Source organism: Corapipo altera, unplaced genomic scaffold (genome assembly GCF_003945725.1).
Source record: "Corapipo altera isolate COAL_440 unplaced genomic scaffold, ASM394572v1 67, whole genome shotgun sequence".
NCBI classification, from domain to species: domain Eukaryota; kingdom Metazoa; phylum Chordata; class Aves; order Passeriformes; family Pipridae; genus Corapipo; species Corapipo altera.
In genome coordinates, this window is record NW_020884906.1 from 1,480,143 (window position 1) to 1,499,072 (window position 18,930).

Genomic DNA, 18,930 nt, shown 5'->3' on the forward strand with positions numbered 1-18,930 from the left:
ATCATCACTTCCAGCCACTTCTCTCAAAGCACTCTGCTCAGCAAGCAGGAGGCAAAGGGGGACAGGGAAGGGCAACTGGCTCACCCCAGTGAGCCCCAGGTGACCTCTGAATGATACCAGCCCTGGCCTCAGCCAGAGTTCACCTCTCCCAGGTGCCACCACTTCACAGCCAGGCCAGTCTTCACCAGCAAATTGTATTACAATGACCCTCATGGGAACGAATGCACTTGCCTGTGCTTGACTTGACTGGCAGACTCTCCCCCACAGAGGAAGAGGGGTAAGCAGTCAACTTTGCTCATTTATTGCATCCATCCTGCTAGGTCAGCCTCCTTTGTTGTTCACAGAGCCAACAACTTGCAAACTCAGAATGGGGCAGCAGCAGCTGCCTATCCAGAGAACATTTCATCCACATCATGCCACTCCTCTGCTCAGGACTGGGCACTCTCTGCCAGCCCTTCACACGAAAAAGCTCAAGTTCCCTCTCAAAAAACCTCTTTCTTCATGAATTGAGGAGAGATGGGGGAGAAACGTCACACAAAGAGGTGGGGAGGGGATCCAGCAGAACCCAGAAAGAGTTGAAAATTATTTAGAGAGCACTTGGCTCTTTTCTCCTACCTCTTCATCATTAGCACTGGAAGCAACACAGCTGTCTAATGGCAACTTCAGACACCCATGGGCCAGCAAAGCGACATTTTCCACACTTAAATAACACTGAGCTGATTTAATTACCGCACTTAATAGTAACAAAAGATGTCTCAATTTAATCTTCAAATGGCCCTCCAAGATCAAAACACAGCTGGCTGGATAACAAGATGGCCTAGGCCAGCAAACAAGTAGGTCCAATTTGTTGAAGAGCCGCATCCACTCCTGGGTATGAAAGGCCAAGGAACACTTGTGTGCAGAGCGAATCAAAGGCAGCAGCTCCCCTCACCCCCTCCCTGCCCGACTTTTGTGACAGGGAAAAAAATAAAAAGGCAGCTGATTCGGGGATAAAGAAATGCAACACGATAAAAGAACAAACGATGGTGTTTGGGAGAGAAAGAAGTAAGAACCACGATTTAACGGGGTTTTGCTTTTATAATCCTACAAGATGATTAGGAATGAATGAAACAGATTAAAATCTCATGGAGACAAAGGAAAGTCTCGAACTCTTTTGTTTTTCTTTCCATACTGGACAGGAGATGGCTCATTAAGGAAAGCCTTCAAGACACAGCTACAGCTGAGGAACAACTAGGCTTCTTTTTTGGGCAAGAAGAACTTGGGGAAAAGTAACCTGTTTACTTCTAATGTTCTCTAATTGTCTCTACTGGGTTGTGAGTGTTACTTTTTGCAAACTATTCTAAGAAATGTGCCTCTCTTGAGCAGCTTTCAACACATACTCCTGCTGACAGAATGGCTGGGCCTCTCCAGGTACTTTCAAGAAATTTTTAAGGTTTTGCACATTCCATTGCAGCTAAACATGGAAAAGTTACAGCCAATCTTTCAGCCACTGCAACATTTCTGCGATCCCCTGAGCAGCAGAGAAGCCTAAATAAGCTTTCATGCTGTACCCTGGACGTAGCTTTCCAACTCCCCCTTCCAACTACTGATAGTTACACGAATGACACACAGCCCACATTTTAAATCTAATTTCTACTTGCATTAACTAAAACCAAGTCTGCTAGAAATCAGTTTGTTGAGCTTCATGGGGTTACTTTGGATCAACAAGAGTCTGTGGGATACTGTTGCTGAAAGCTTAGAAGGTTTTTTCTAGTAATTTTTCCTTAACTTTTTCTCTTGATGGAGAACTACGAGGTGGTAACCGAAGTGTGCCAATTTTCTTGGAGCCCTGGATCGTGTTTTTTGGGATTATGGTTTCTTTGGTTTTTGTTTTTCATTATATACAGAGCTTGCTCCATCCACAGCAGTTCTTAAACAACAGATGATGTCAGTGACCACTGCACCATGAATGTGGAAGACTAAGGACAGGGGAATTCACTACAACTCTGGTAACTCCCCCCCTCCTGTCCCTGGACTGTGACATGATAGAGGAAGATAATGTCCATGTTCACAATAATCAGAGCCAGACAAACCAGTGGTTTTCTCCAATACCCTGGGCAAGGATGAGACATCCAACCAGAGCCACTGCAGACAGGGGTTCATGTAGCCCAGTGTCCTCCTCAACAGGGCTAACATCCATGTTCAGGTGGGTTTTGGAAGGCCCTGGTTAGTTGAGTCTGCATTTAAGTTTCAGACTCATTCCCTCACTGTTCATTTAAATATCTTCCTTTCTCAGTGAATGTGACCCTGGATAAACCTGTACTTTCAAACCCCAATAGACTGATGAAGAAACACTCATTGCTTCAATTTACAACCTCCCACTGATCTGTCTGCAAGCTCAGAGACCAAACCTCCACACTTCAAGCTAGCTGGGTCCAGACATCTGAATGGCAACAAGGAATAAAACTTCCCTTCTCTCTGCCCAATAAGCATGACTGAACCTCCCCTTAAAGCCACTTTCCCAAATAGTTTAAGTTCTAGATCAGTAACAGGAGATCTCGAGGAGGCACTCGCTGCGCGAGCTCGAGCATGTTTCCAGTTTGCATGTTTGTTTAAGTAAGTGACAAAGATGGAGGGACCAAAAGCAATTCCCTTAACTAGAATTCACAAGTGCAACCAAGTAGAAAATCTCCCGCCTGCTCGAGAGGAGGGAGTCAGAGTTTCTGAAAGGCTGAAAGACGGCTCTGCTCAATGCCCACAGCGGGCACAAAGCGCCGAGTGCGGAGTCCTGACCCCGCTGAAGTCAGCAGCACAATTCCCAGAGATTTCCTCAGGGTCAGGATGTTCAAACCTGTTCAGACAATTCATAAACCACCGTTTCAAGGGCACACCTTTGCATGAGATTCCCAAGGGCCTTTTGAGTTTTGACTTAAATGCCTGGATTATTTTTACAATCCCGGTTATGGGTTCTTTGTTCGCAGGGAGTTAGGCAATACAAAGAACACAGCGAGAGAACAATGAAGGTATTACCATGCATGATTTGTCTTAAAAAAAATTCTCTTTCTTTTCATGAAGTTATAGATCCAATTTCAGTCTTTATTATCACTCTGCCATGTGAGAAAGTGGTTCTTAATTTTAATAAAGGAAGGGAGATTCATATTTCAACAAGAGCTAAAACGCTTCCTGCGATACAGGAGGTGGAAAGCTCTTTTACTAACAGCTACTGCAGGCCAGATTCAGGGAGGGAAATGGAAATAATCTGCCCACACCAAGTCAATAAATCCTGTCTAGGACATACCTAACAGTGGGCAGTAGCCCAAAGACATCTTGTCCAATGAGATCATTACTGCCCCCTCCATTTTAAGGGAAATTAGGAGCTCGCCCTGCCAAGCACATGTTAACACTTCACTTATCACAAAACTTGGGGTTCAAGCTACTGCAGCCTGTGGTGCACAACTGGACTGATAAGAATCTTTCCACCATGTTAACCCATCGGGAGAAAGAACCACATCTGCAGCTTCAGAACCTTTTCCTAGGATTTCAAAGTAATTTTCTCCCTCAAATCTACTTTCCCCTTAAAAAGGAGTCTGTGGGATATTTAAGGAGGTACTCATCTAAAACTTAACTGTATTCAGTGTGAAGAATGACAAGTTAAACCCAATCCACAAACCAAAATTAGGTGCCCCCAATTCACAAAGGTTTGTGTAGTTTATCTGTGAAAAAATACTACTGGAGACCCACCACTCCCACTTCGTGCTACGAGAGACATTTTAAATCAGAAATGCTAGTTGTGTTTGGCCAGACAAACCTTCAGATGTATTCCAGTTTGAAATGTGTTATGGAAATTTCTTTTTCTCCAAAGATAGTGCTATTATTTTACAGTCTTTCCCATTAGACCCTGTTTACATTAGAGCTGGAGCCATAGGACCAAAATCCATCTTTAAATATGGTCCTCACTGGTAAAAAAGTGAAAAGTTTAGTAAAATTATATTTAATATTGTTCTATCTCTGTTCTGGCAAGGGAAATGAAGACAGCTGTAACCTCAGTACCAAGTGGTTTAAACACAGCCCATGTGGGAAGTGAAACAAAGATTTGATGCAACACACATTAATTAGCTGATCTGCAACCTAACTGGGGTTGTGACCAGAAGACCTAACTTGGGCTGGACCTACATGCTCATCCAAACAGGACTGTGTCCACTGCCAGAACTCTCATTTTCCACTTGAGAACTCAAGGTGCACGGGCAGACGAGGTGTTTTGCCCACCAAGGGCACGCTGGAGAGGGGCACACAGCAAGGGTCTCCTCCCCTGGGTGCCCCAGGCACTGGGATGTGCCACCTGGGTGCTTTACAGAGCTGCAGGAGTGTAGAGAGGGACAATGTGTTATTCATTGTTTTTAACTCAATACTCTGAATCTCAGCAGAGGGGGGAAAAAAATAACCCCAAGAAACTGGGACCCGTGAACGGAACACATTCCCACTGAAAGAGGACTAACAAGAAAGTCAGCAAAACTCCTCCTGACAAATTTCAAGCCAAATACAACAATGGAGAAAACAAAGCAGTAGTAGCATTTTTATCTTCCAACTCTGTTGCATACAATTCCCAGCAAAGGGATTTAGCTGTGATAAACAGGGTTGCAAGATCCTGAAGCGAGATTCGGGTGGTTTTACGATTCTTTTCAGGTAGCTGAGTACAAAATCCCTGCCCTTCCCTCTCCTTGGGCCATTCATCTTCCGCAGGTGATGGAAAGCCACTCTCCCAGCGGGTGGTCCTGCTCTCGCAGACCTTAACGCTTAATTGCCACAAATCAATCCCAACCTTGATGCTCAGGCTGCTGCTACCCCGTCCCCCCTTTCCACCCCTTTCTCCTCGCACCGATTGCAGCCCAGGATCCTCTTGTGTTACTAAATCCATCTCTGGACACACCACCCAGGCAAAACAAAGCACCAGCACAGACACTGCCGGCCGTGGCCGGCGCCGTGAGTTGACCTTACGCAACAAGGCCGGCCTCAAAAACAAGTCACCTCCGTGTCTGTGTGCACGTGTGCACACACACATGCCTCCTATTTTATTTTTTTGTTCAACTGGAATTAATCAGGGACCATAAACACTGTTTGTTTCCTGAAAGCAGCAGTGGGGGGATGAAATACGCCTCTTAAGCTTATCAGCTTCAGTGCCACTGAAGAGAAAGCTGGCTTCTAAGCCCAGGGATAATGGGCTGTCCTTTCAGGAAGGTATCAGAGGTCTCAGGAGAGGGAGACAGCACAATGGTGTGACCTTCAGCTAATAAAGCCCACCCTAGAGTCCAAAGAAGCTTGGGGAATATTGACAAAAGTTCATATTTACAACAGCCTGGACCCTTTCCAGATACCATTACCAGTCCAGAGAGCTGCAGCCTCTGTACATAGACTCACACAGGCTTTTATTCTGCCTGCTCCTTTCTTTCTTTGTTCCCATGCTGGCAAAAAAAAAAAAAAAATTAGTCAGAAAATGGCAATTCTTCTGCTAACAAGGCCCCACCAGCACCTTTTTTAATGAAGAGAGTTATTTGAAATTTCAATTTCAACCTCAGCACTATCCTCTACTTGAAGGAGATTCAAGGCCTCTTGCAAGGATTCTTGGTGCGTCATCGTGCTCATCAGGAAGAAAGCATATGTGTTTTTGTGGAAAATCTGCTGATTTATTTATAATTCTTTAAACAAAAAGGCAGCCAACATATTGTAAAATGAGAACGTTGTTGGGTTTTTTTGCACTGGCAATCAACACAGCCCATCAGAAACACAAACCCAAAGCGTTTTCAGGCAGAAACTGATCCCCCCCAGTCTGCGTTGTGGTTGGCAAAATGACGTTTAGCCCATAACTAGAGTGCACAGGCATGACTGAAATACAAATAATAATAATATTTTAAAAATTGTTCATACAGTGAAAAAAGCCAATTTCAAAACATAAAAACTGTTTGAAGCTGAAGTTTCATTTTTCTGCCTCCTAAAATAGTTCCAAAACAAATATATAAAAATAAAGGTTTGGAGGAAATCTGTTTTCAAGGGTAATTTCACTGAAACCAATATTAAATCTCAAAACATTTAATGGAAATAACATCTTCAGTGACAGAACTGTTCTGACCACACTCTTCAATCCAGCCATGCCAGTGTGCCATTTTTATTTATCTGCCTCATAATTCATCTTTGCCATCCTGAAACTAATCCTGCCAGGGCTCAAAAGGGATCCAAAAACTGGAATAGGTTAGAATTTCTCCCAAAACATCTTCTAAAAGATGCCTCTGTATCGTGGTGGTCTTGCTTCCCGTGCCAGTATTTAACAGGCAGGAAGAAGGTTGAGCAGACCTCTATGAAGACCACACATTTCTCACTTCTGCAGCTTTTCTTTCCAGTGAAGAACCCGTTTCCACCCACTGCTACAGTTACATCAGCTACACGGGCTCACCAGCAGTTTTCCAGTTTCCTAGCTTTGGCCCAAGCAGGCTTTTTATTCTTTCTCCTCACCCCATCCAGCCATACTCGCTGTCAGAAGAGCCCAGGTGATTGATTACAGCCTGTCTGAATCCAAAGTAGTCAAATTAGATATTAATGTTGTGCTTAATGTGCTCACACAAACAAGGTCATTGGTTGCATCAAGACTAATAGGAGATGACACAGACTGGGACTGCACCACCCAGGGTGTTCCTCCATCACCTCAGGACAGAGATGCCATTGCCTCGACTGCAGCCACATTTCCATCACAGCCAAGGCTTCCCACCCTTCATCCCTGTTCCCAAAAGCAGCTGCAAATTGCACTTGTCCTCCCTCTTGGGGTGAGCTAACAAAATCAATCAGCAATACTGAAATCAGGAAGTGGTGTAAAGAATCAGAAGAGAAATAAAAAGAGTCAATAGTGCCATCAGAAAGATAAAACCAAGTTCATCTTGGAAAAGTATCAGCTAATCCATCTGTGGGGAAGTAACACTGGACCACGATACTCTGCGAGGAAACTGGAGAAGTGAAAGGTATTGGGCTCCTCCAGCAGGAACCTGGAGCTCTGCTTGGAAAGCTGGAGCCCAGTAGGGTAAAATAGCCATTATCAGCCCACCCGAGGTCATGGAGATGCAGGAAAGGCTGCTGAAGCAAAGTAAAACACATTTTTCTATGGATAAGAGAAGGCACTACAAATGATAACACTTAATACTTGGAATCAGCTTGCAGGACCATTTCTCTACTCACTGTTCCAAGGATGAGAGGTTACATCTCCTGGCTGCCACCAGGGCCCCAGTTAAGTGCTTTTCATTGCCTAAACCTTTAAACCAGCATTGTTTTATTTATAATAACAGTGAGTTCCTACTGAGAAGCTCCAGAGACAACTGTGCCTGGCAGTAATTTTATACCTGTTTTTCATGGCAGAACCCCCTGGCTCTCAGGAAACCATGGGGTATTAAGTGTATCCCAGAGGAACAGGCAGATCCAGGACACATCCTCTGCTGTGGTGGATGGGCAACTGCTCCCAATTCCTGCCCTCTTTACTTCCAAACCACAAACACTCAAAGTCTTGCTCTTAGGGTATGATTTTAATAACGAATATTGGAGTTAAAAGGCTGAAAAAGCAAGCAGGGTCCATTCTGAGAGGGTGTAATAATCCCACCTGTGGCTGTCCCCAACACACTCCCCTACACTCTGCCTTTGAGCACAAAAATGGGAAACCTGAATGGCCTGCTTGTGGTGGCTTTGTCTTCCCTGAGTGAAGAGGCAAAAAAAGAAAAAAAAAAAAAAAAGAAATCAGGTCTTGAATCCACACAGAATTAAGACTCAGTATCAGCCAAGCTGGCGACTGGATCTTGGGGGCCTGTTTCCCTCTGAATTTCTCCCTGCTGCTGTGATGTGCTCACACTGAAAATTTTCCCTTGAGCGACTGCCTGACTAAAATACAGCACACCCTTACCATAAAGCCCTTTGTTAAAACATCTTTGCCATAAAGCTGCAAAACCTTGGCTCCCAAGTACATTAAATCCTTATAAACCTGCCTTCATTTTAACCGCGCAGTATTTCAAAACACAAAGCGCTTCTTCTGAGAGATAGCACTTTAATGAGGAGAGGGGTAAAATATATAAACCAAACCTCATTATAGCATAATTTCTAGGAGACAAGCATGCTGCTATAAAGAGAAGCCATGGAAATTGCACTTCACATAGCTTGAAGATTTAATACTTTTAAAAAGCCACTGCTACTTCCAGCCTTTGGTGGTGTTTTGTTTTGAACATAACAGAAACAAGCAGAATTATGGGTCCACTGTCAGCTATGTATTTTATATTCTGCAAATCGTTGCAAATGGTAGATTCAACCCTACCACCTGCTCACAGAATGTAATGTGCCAGTAAGAGTCTGACTACAAGTTACTATTGTATACTATTGTACACTTTCACCTTTAAACCTCTGCATTCTTCAAGGTTGTTGCTTTAAACATGATGATGCAGCATGGATATGGTAGATCACCCAAACCAGATCCAATTCATACTGGATTGAAAGTGCTTATAAGGATACAGCTTGTTCACGTGCTAACAACAAAGCCAAAGAAACCTACCAAAAACCACACTACAAGAAAAATCCAGAGTATGGACACACAGATGAAAGCAATGGATATAATGCCATTTAATACCACCCGTCAGATAAATCAGGGTAACTGGCACATCAAAGTGACTGCAATTAATTTCCAAAAATGAGAATGCTGGTTTTTTTTTTTTTTTTAATCTGAAACTCGATTGCTTTCTACAAAATGACAAGTGGATCAACCTCCCTCAGCCAACAAGAAAAATGTTACTGGAAAAAACTGTTCTCCCTAAGAGCAAATTATCTATCAAAGGAGCATCCTGAATTACATTGGTCTACAAGACTTTTAAACTTAATCTAATAAAAAAGAATAAGCCATTATTGATTACAGTTCTTCGACATTAGTCTTCCAGTTGTAACTTCTGAAATGAAAGCTTAGCAATTATTAGGTATTTACTACAATCAGTAGAGAAAAATAGTGAAAAAAGATGAGCATAAAGGCCACCAAAGAAACAACGTACTTTGGAGGAGGGAAACAAAACAAGCAGAAAAACCCAACCCCCCCCAAATAACCCCACCCCGAGCCCAACAACAGCAAGGGAGATGCACTTCATGGCAGCTTTGACTTGAAGCACATGTAACACTGATTGATGGATACTGCAAGCGAAGACACCAGTGGAAAATTAACTCCAACCAAGCACCAAAATCGGGACAGGTTTTTTGTGTTCCTTGGTCCTACTTTAGAAAACTACGCAAGAATGGTCAGAATTTCAGGAAAGGATCGTTCCAGCTACTGTCACAGATCTGGGTCAACAGCAGGGTAACAGGTGACCTGTAACTGATGCCTATAACCTGGTTAGGATAAGCATTTCCTCTTATCTCTTTGTTGTGGTTTATAATGAGTGATATTCTGGGCTGAAGGGTACTTATTCTCCCTGATTACCAGAAGGTTGAACACTCACTACACGGCTACGCCGATGGAGTGGCACTTCTGAGTGCAGTTCTCAGAGAGGACATCTGAAGAGAACACAATACACCAAACCCTTTTTCTAAACACAGAAAAAATGATTTTGCTTTGGGGTCCTGTTTCTGAGACACTTCTTACAATTTTCATTTTTACTGATGTGACTCTTCTCTCCAGGTTTACATTAAATGGATAACAGGTTCCTCCTTCACCATCATCACTCTCTTACGAGTCACAAGAGACTTTTCCAGCTCTTACCAACTTTACCACGGGAAAAGAGAGCAGGCTGGACAAATCTGAGGCAGCACATCAGAACACAAATTACCACAGGATGTCTGGTGTTAAGGTAACCCAGCCTAGCACGTGCCTTCCCTTAACTTTAATGTTTTTCTGCTTGGCTGTGCAACTAAACCTCGAGGAAGAAGACAGGTGCAAGCAAGTGCACGTGTTACTTTCGTTTTACAATCTTCCCACTTCCTCCCTTAATAACTGAGGGTTTGGGGTGCTAGAAACAAGAAGCCTTATGACAAATGTGCAATGAGACCCTGAGCTAACAGGTTAGCTGACATGGAACTGTTAACAGTGAATTGGCTTGGAGACAGTGGTGGTGGTGGGGGAAATAAAAAGGGGAGACAGAGTGAGAGAGACAGACAGCAACCAATTCAGCTGCAAGAAATCAAGCTAAATCAGTCCCAAGTGCCCATGTTGGAGAGACTTGATCTCATACCTTGCTTGTTATCAAGGCACTCCTGATACGAGTCAGCTCCAGTTCCGTTGCGGTCTACAGACAAAACAAAAAGTTTCATTCATATCAAACATAAATATTAGAAACTTCTCAAATGGCAGCCGTGCTGGAGCAACATGTTACGTGCAAACAGTGCTTTTGGAGGCCAGGCTGGTTCGCTGACAGAACCTGTGACTGGTCACAAACAGGCTACAACAGACTGACACAACCCACTGTGAGAAAATTCTTCTAGTCTGGGCCAGTGCTTTGCTCCCAGCCCTGCCCATCTGTCTCCACACTGCTGAGGGCACAGGGAAGGGGAGTAGAGCCACAGTTGCTCTGAGCAAGTTCCTTAAGCACATGGAAGTTAAATCCACTGTTGCACTGTTCTCTGTAGGCTCTGTGAAGGTGCTGGTTTTAACCAGCGGAAGGCAAACTACGGAGCAGACTTCTCGGGGTTCTGTGGTCCCGTTTGCTTTTTGGTTGCTACACTGTATTAAAGACAACTGAAAAGACAAGAACATACTTTCCAAACATTACTTTTCCATGGAAGCAATGTTACTGTAGTTACTGCTGGGGTTATCTGACCCAGCAGCAGGAGAGGCCGGCCTGTGCCATGAAAATGGGCAGAAGCTGAGGCTCCTGTACTCTGAGTGCTCCACACAAGGAACACACCAGACAGCTCCCAAACACAGGTGTGGTCACGCCTCTCACATCCAGCATGGGCATCACCTAACAAAACCCTTCATCTGCACTAGAGGTTCAATTATATCTCCCTGCCTGAGCGTAAAAATGGTTTAACCTGTAGGTTTGCACAGTTGGGTTACAGTGTGGCTTGGACCTCAAAAGCAAACCAAAGAATATTCCAGCATGACTTCTGCTCCTGGCTTTACAATTCAGTTCAGCCACAAAAACTGTCAGGATGGTCCTTGAGAAAAAATATTAAATACATCTGTAAACCCTGGATAAACGAATATCCTTTCAGCATCTCACATGCACCTTACACACCTTGCTACATATGAGGAGTAGAGCAACTGAGCCCATGAGACAGGTGCGTGCACAACCTCAAAAAGCGACATTTTGTACATCACACATCTAAGAATGCACATGGTGCTAAAATCAGCCCTGTTGTTTAACTACCAAACCATTTGATCAGGTCACCCGTGCATGTACTCCTACCATACCAACTCTAATGGCACTGGACACAGTTTTATCCATGTGGTGACCACAGCTAATAAAGAAGCCACTCATCTAGGCTGAACTGGGTGGCCAAGGCATCCTGTAATAGCATTTCAGTCTCACCATCAAGAGAACCAGAACAACAGCAGTGCGTTAATTTCTTTGTAAAGATGCTGCTCAGAGCCCGAAGTTTATAAATATTGTTCACAACAGGAAAAAAACACACCCAGGAGAACCTTCCCACCCAGGTACCTGCAAACAAATGCATTTCTGTCCCTCCAACAAGCCACTGGTCCCTGACTATGAAGGCTTTCTGGTATTGCTCACGTGTGGCAAACACATTCCTACATCAGCTGCCCTTTCATCTTTGCTCAACCATCAGCTGGTGATGGCTCCTCGAAGACGAAGAGATTCAGATCCAAGTTAAAAGGCCTCACATTCAGCAATAGTATTTAATGAACAAAGAAGCAAAAATTGAAGTTGCCCTACTGTTTGTGTTGTGTAAATCACAGATAATAGATCTCCCTAATCCTAATGAGGCCTTCCTATTAAAATCTTTATTAGCTTTCAGCTCTGCAGATTGCCCAAAGGCTCATCAGTTTCCCTATCTCGCAGTACCAAGATCTGCTTTAACTTTTACAAATAGCTCTAAGATATTTCTCAGCTTATCAGCATTGCCAAGCAGCCTGTCTTATCATTACTATTGCAGATAAAATAAATGAGCTCACGATGATATGAATAATGGCATTTTCTGTAGGCTGGTTTCCCATTACATTTTCAACAGATTGTAGATTTAAACTTAAGCACAAAAGAAAAAAAAAAAAAGAAAAAAAGGAAGCTGGGGAGGGGGAGGCAAAGGGTGGCTATTTTTTCCTTTCCATTTACCTTCAGAGTCTCAGAGCCCAGGCTGCGTTTTTAAGCTCACCTGATGAGAGCTAGTAATTACTTCTGAAAGGGAGCAGAAACACCTCAGCTCTGCTTTCTCTGAAGACCAAAAGCCCAGTTACTTCTGGGATGTTTTTTCAGCTGCATTTGCTGGAGAGAAGCGAGGGCTAAACCGCGCTCTGCCTAATGAAGCCATCTTCATTAAGCTTGCTCCCTTCCCCAGCAGCCCAGGAACACCAGTCAGATTGGGAATTGAAATCATGAAAAGCAACAGAACTGCATTTGAATTAAAAGGCTAAGCTACAAAGGTCTCCGACGGCTGCTCCGGGCTGATTAGCACGAGGCGCGTGTGGCACCACTGCGGCACAGAGCGAGTTTTCCGGAGCACGTTCCTGGATAAAGGCAGCGCGGCCGCGGGAGACGGGGAGGATGCAGGACGGACACGGCTCTGCCTTTCCCTCCCAGCGAGCAGGGAGGTCATGTTCTGGCAACCATTTTCTGCCCGGGCCCCGCAGCAATCACCACAGGGTTAAACGCTTTTCCGCTCCCCAAATTCCTCGCCCTGTCACTGTATCAAGGTTATCTATTATTGGCAGTGACAGGTGAAAATTAATCTCCTAATTATTTCTTGCTGCGTAATCTGCACTGAAGGAGTAACGTAAAAGGATTACAGTACACCCTCTACGGAAGGCTTTGCTGGAGAGCCAATCATCCAGGGAGATAGAGGGGATGTGGGAAAGAGATATTTATGACAGATTTCCAACCATTTTGAAGGCAGACCGTACCATAACTTTATAACCTACAGCTCTGGAGTGAGGATGTTCTTGCAGGTATCTTAACAGCCTAAATGCTTTTTATTGTTGATTCTTCCAGGAAAAAAACCTCCAAGATTTATACCCATCATGACCCATCTATGTACATATGTTTTTTACCCCCCAGAGAAACCTTATGGCAAACAGTGTATCCAGCCCGCTTCCACTCAGTATTAGAAATCTTGTAGCTACCTTCCACAGCAATTTGACTGTAACATTTTTTCCAAGAGATCACGAGCTAGACTGAGTACTTTCAAAAATAAAAATATTTTAAAAAACCACTTCATTTTGTAAGCAAGCTAGAAATATCTTTGGTAACAACACAAACAGGCACCTTGAAATGCTGGCTTTGTGTAAACTCTAACTCTCCTCCTACCACTCACCAGAAAGTAAGGTTTATTTTTACAGTATTAAAGAACACCCATTTTATTTATCTTCAACCCTTTCCACGCAGCCATATAAGGAACAAATGGATGATTTGGGAGTGCCTGTTTTTCTATATCCCTGTCAACAGCACCATCCTAGTTGAAGTTCACAAGAACAAGCAATCACAGGTCGTGTTTCAAATTACATTGGCTGCCTTGAGCGGTGCTGTTGTGCTAACCCATGCCTTGAGATGGTTAATGCAGGGGGTCACCGTGAAACCCTGGCAGGTAACGGGACAGGGCAGCAAGGAAGATCACAACCAGCAATCAAGTCCTGCCAGCAGCATCAGTCGCATTTATTTTCCATTTCCTTGATGGCAACCTGTTCTAGACGGTGCAGAAGCGCGACCAGTTCCTTTATGCAAAGTCTCAGTGCTTAAATCCAACGCCACGTTCCCCCTTGCTGGACAGCCAAGCCTGACACGAACTCTGACAGGGGTCAGCAGGGGTCACCGTTCTGGCTCGCGTTCCCGCCGACCGGGGTGAAGCGGGACAGGTGAGCGGGATCATCCCGAGCGGGATCATCCCGAGCGAGGCGCGGTCCGGGACGGCGGAGCCGGGGCCGTGCGGGGAGCGCAGTGCGCGCCCGCGGCCACGCGGTGGCGCGCGCAGAGAGCACCGCGAGCGCTCCCGCTCCGCGCCGGGGCCGCGCCAGGCGCGCTCCCGAACCCTGCGCGGGCCGCGCCAACCTCCGCCAGCGCGGCCGCCGTCAGGGGTCACTGCGCCTCCGCGGAGATGGGACCGCGCACCGCCGGGCTGGAACGCAGCGGCAGCTCCGGGGACGGGAGCTGGACCGAGCCGCCCGAAAAGGCTGCTGAAAGCACCGGCGCTCGGGTTTTTAAACGAGCAGCTGAAATTAGGCGAATTCCCCAGCGGTGACAGAGGTGTTAAGGTTGTTCGCCTTCCCCTCTGTTGGTTTTAACACCTCTGGGCCAGGCGCTGGGGCCGCCCGGCTCCCGGAGCCTCCCGGACTGCGAGCATCGACAGCGCTGAAGGGCAGCTGTGTGGAAATGAATGATTTTCCTCTTTAAGGCAACTGTTACTAAAAAACTAAGGCTGTATTTCAGTAATTTTTAACAAGTGCTTGCTTCTCCATCCGAAAGGCAGCTCCTAAGTGATCCTTAGGATATCACAAGGACTCTGAAAACACATAATCAGCTACTAAGTTTCACTGAATCCACACATCACCTATATACATTTCTATATATTTCATTTGCACCAGCACGAAGATAAGACAATTCGCGTTTACATCATTGAGGCTAGAGATTTTCTTCTCCTCTGGACCTATTTTCAACAAATAAACAGAAATAATTTAACAAAGCCTAGACCAGAATGTAAGCTCTTAATGGTTTACCCTTGGTGTTAAGAAAATGAGGAAATTATTCACTGGCATCTCTCATTTTGTGGACGTTTCAATCCTACAGTTACCTGATCTCTTGCATAGTAGTTATGAGAACAAAAGAAATGTGTATAGAGGCAAAGCACCCACCTACTAACATATCAGTGCTACTTCTAACAAGCCTGTTTTCCAATAATATGTTTTCCTTATGGAAATCTGAAGAACAAATTCCTATCCATAGGCATTTTCCCCAAATGCTCCATCATCAACCTCATTATGCGATACAGAAATTCTCCCAAGGGATATTATGTAATGGCAATCCCTCCTTCCTCCCCCTAAGGAGCATATTTCTCATTACATCTCCAAGTAATTGATCAGTCTAGGAAATAATTTCTGGTAAAACCATATGTTTCTTTACCTAGTTTAGAAATTCCATCTTTATTCAGAAGGATAAAAGACTACAAGAGACCCTAGAATTTCCATTTCTGATGCAGGATGCCAATCTTTGCTCAAACATGCTATTAAGCAAGGAGCAACATATTCTTATACCTGCCCGACTTTAGATCTTGCAAACTAATAAAGTCATTAAAATTAACCATTAACAAATAATTTTACTTGACTGAATCTTCTGTAAGGGCTAAAGACTGCTTCATATTCCAATACATCCAGACACCATAACCCCTAGATATCATGGGCCATTCAACACAAGGATGGTGGGAGTCAAGGAATAAAAAAAAAAAAAAAAGAAAGAAAATATTTAAGGCAGAAAATGACATACACATCTGTGCTTTCCAAAAGTACTGTACAGCACAGACTGGGCAGCTGAAGAATGCACCCTTTTCACTGCCCCTTCTGTCAGCACATCACCACTAAACACCATACCAGGTTTTAGTTTAAAAAGCAGCAACAGCAAACACTAATATTTGTACCCCTTACTGAAAGTTAACACTTCAAATTGCACATCCTTGCAAAACCAGGGCAAAATAAATATCAACTACTGCTAAATATCTGTAGTTTATCACTGGAATTCGAATCATACCGCAGTCCCTTTTTTAACTGTAAAATACCAGAGCTACGTGTGTCACTGGTATTTGATTTAGCCAGCCCAGGCCACAAGGTCCAACAGATGACTGCATGTCCTGATAGAATAACACCAGGATATATTTTGCTCCTTCGTTTGTTTATGAGAACAGACTGCCCCTCTCTGATAAACAAGGCTTAAGGTTTCACTCAGAATAGCCCACCATCAAAAACAAACAAAAAAATAAATAAAAAAAAAAAATCACTGTGTACTAGTGAAAACTCAGTATTCAGCTAAATAAAATACTGCCTGCCTTGTCTTATACCATTAATCTCCTCTGGAAAAGAAAATCAGGCAGCCCGAGCTAGTGCCTTTTGGCTTTAGCACATGGCAGTTTAAGGGAACTGCTGTGAGCAAAGAAGAAAATTCTTGAAGAGAGCATTAGGAGTCTGCCACTTGTGGGAAGTTAATGCTGTGTGTATAATTCAAGCAGCTCGCCCTTGTAAGTCTGTATGTGGGGAAAATCGGATTTATACATAAACATAAACCTCTGAAGTAAATTCTGATCAGGGATGACCAGAGATTTAACTCTCTAGAAAGAAGAATGGGAAGACTCTATTTTCCTGTAATACCTTGGCAGCCTTTTCCAGTTGAGCGAGGCTTGCTTTCAAGCATTGATAACGAAGTAAATAATTCCAGTTTCTGCGGCACAGGGGAGACCAGTTAAGGACGCTCTCCAAGACCCAAAGCAATCATTCAGAACAGTAACTTACATAACAAGAAATTATCTTTGTTACAAAATTAGGTTAAAAGGACCTCAGATACTGTAATGTTACAAAAAATCAGGACATGCCTTGAGAAGATTAGCTGGCAAGCAGCCTCCTGAGATGAATGCACAACTTCAAGAAGATTTTACAAGCCTAAAAACCAGTTTAAATTCCAGAGAGACGCACAAGCCTCTGCCATTTAAAAAGGTCCTTCTTTCCTTCCCTCTGCCCTCGCCTTATTCCCGAGCTCTTTTTCCAAACCATCTTTAGTTAACCAGTGACCTGGAAATCTTATTTCGCCTCCTCCCTCCCCTTTTCAAATTTGTCGCTTTAAACACACAAGGTTTAATTTCTTAATTGGATTAAATTTTTCTTTCAGGCTGAGCAGAGGGGCCCCGCAGCAGCCGCGGGAGGGGAGCTGCCCCCGGCAGCCCCGCACCCCGCGATCCCGCCGGGCCCGCACAACCTGCCCGGCTCGGGAGCGGCGGGGGGTTTCTCAGGCCAAAAGACACACGGAAAAAAAAAATAAAATAAAAAAAATTCACGATGACCATTTTCAGACTCGCCATTCCTTGTGGAGCGAGAGGCGCTGTGTCAGCACCGAAGGGGTTAAACCGCCGGGCACGGATTTTTGAGTTTTGTTACCGTTTTCAACAGCCAGAAATCCCAGACCAACACCGGCCTCATCCGGCAGCCGGCTACAGCGCCAGCCTGCCAGCAACACCCGGCACAGCCAAGTCGCGATATTCCGCTCGGGGGGATCACCGAGACGCCCCCGGGGCCGGGCTGCGGGGCCGCCACGGCCACCCGCGGGTGGGTGGTGGGAGCAGCCGGGTCCGCCGGGCTCCCCCGCGATGCCCCGGCTCCCTCCGGCCCCACTCCTGCCCGGGGGAGGCAGACGTTCAATATTTATTACTCCCCCTCCCCGCTCCCGCGAGGGTGGGAGGGGGGATGCGGTCGCACTGGAGGAATGTGCGAAATAGGGTGAAAACAAAAAAGCAGCTCGGGAGCGCATCGCATCCCGGCAGCTCCGCGCCGCTGCGCCTCGTCCTCGTCTTTTATTTTATTTAAACACACCCAGTTTCTCCCGCAAAAAAAACCCCAAACCCATAATTCTGCACGGAGAGCTCCTCCGTTCGCCTCCGGGAACGGGCAACGAGCGGCTCCTGCCCCTCCGCATCCCAAGCCTCGCATCCCTACCCCTGCTCGGGAGAACGCGACGCGAACCGCCCCGAAAAGCCACCGGGGCTGGCTGGAAAACCGAACCAACCTCGTCGGCCGCGCAGAAAACGGCACGAGAGGAGAGAAAGAAAAAGAAACACCCGGAGCCCGCACGCACGGAGCCACCGCACCGGCGGGAAGCGCGGCCACTTCCTCCTCCCGCCCCACCGCAAAGCCGCCAGCGCTCCCCGGCTGGAAAACGCTTCCCCCGCCGAGGGAACGGGGGGTCTGGGAAAGGGACGAGAAGCCCCCGGGGGTGGGTGCGGGGTCCCGCCCGCCCGGCGCTACTCACCGCGCGGCGCGCAGACCATGGCGAGCCCCGCCGGCCCGCGGGGCCCCCGCGGGACGATCCTCCGGGCGCGGCCGGGCGGGAGCGGGGCCGGAGCCGCTCGGGGCCCCCCCGCAGCGGCACAACGCGGCTCCCGGCCCGGAGCTGCCCCGGGGGTCCCGCCGGCCCCCGCCGCCTCCTCCCGCCGCGCTCCTCCGCTGCTTCCCTCCGCTCCTCCTGGCGCTGCAGACACCGCGGCTCCGCTCTTTTTTTGCTTCCTTTTTTTTTTTTCCCCTTGGGTTTTTTTGCCTTTTCTTCCCCCGGCCGAACCCGGGGCTCAAAGTTTGCGCCCCCGCGCCCGCTCAGCCCCGCAGCCGCCGCGCAAACGGCGCTACGGGTCCATCACTCCCGGGGGCCAAAAACCACGCGAGGGGGGCGAAAACCCCACGACCCAACAAAAAAAAAAAAAAAAAAAAAAAAAAAAGAAAAAAAAGGCAAAAAAAACAGTAAAAAAGAAAAAGCGACCCAGGCGGCGGCTCCGGCCGGCATCCGAGGAGGGGAGCAGGGGAACGCTCAGCGCCGCAGGCAGCGCCGGCACGGCCCCATCCACGGGCTTCCCCCGGCGGCGGCGGCGGCGGCGGGTTTCTTTCTCTCTTTCTTTCTCTCTTTCTTTTCGCGGTTCACGCCTCGGTAGCCATTATTCCCAAGCATGGACGGGGAGGCTCCGCGCCGAGCCCGCTCCGCTCCGCGGCGGCGGTGCCGCTCCCCGGGCGCTCCGCGGCGCGACTGCTCCGCGCGGCCGCGGCCGCCG

General features: G+C 46.4%; 1 protein-coding gene across 19 annotated transcripts in view; it reads right to left on the reverse strand.

The window, feature by feature from the left end:
• The window catches only part of FBRSL1 (fibrosin like 1), a 508,705-nt gene that overhangs the window by 85,679 nt on the left and 404,096 nt on the right, over positions 1-18,930 (reverse strand). For 14 of the 19 annotated variants that reach the window (XM_027652110.1, XM_027652123.1, XM_027652114.1 and 11 more), the window contains one exon: positions 10,206-10,259. The exons of the other annotated variants lie outside the window; for them this stretch is intronic. In XM_027652110.1, the coding sequence (XP_027507911.1) occupies positions 10,206-10,259 (54 nt within the window). The remainder of the gene's footprint in view (positions 1-10,205; positions 10,260-18,930) is intronic. 19 annotated transcript variants of the gene reach the window in all.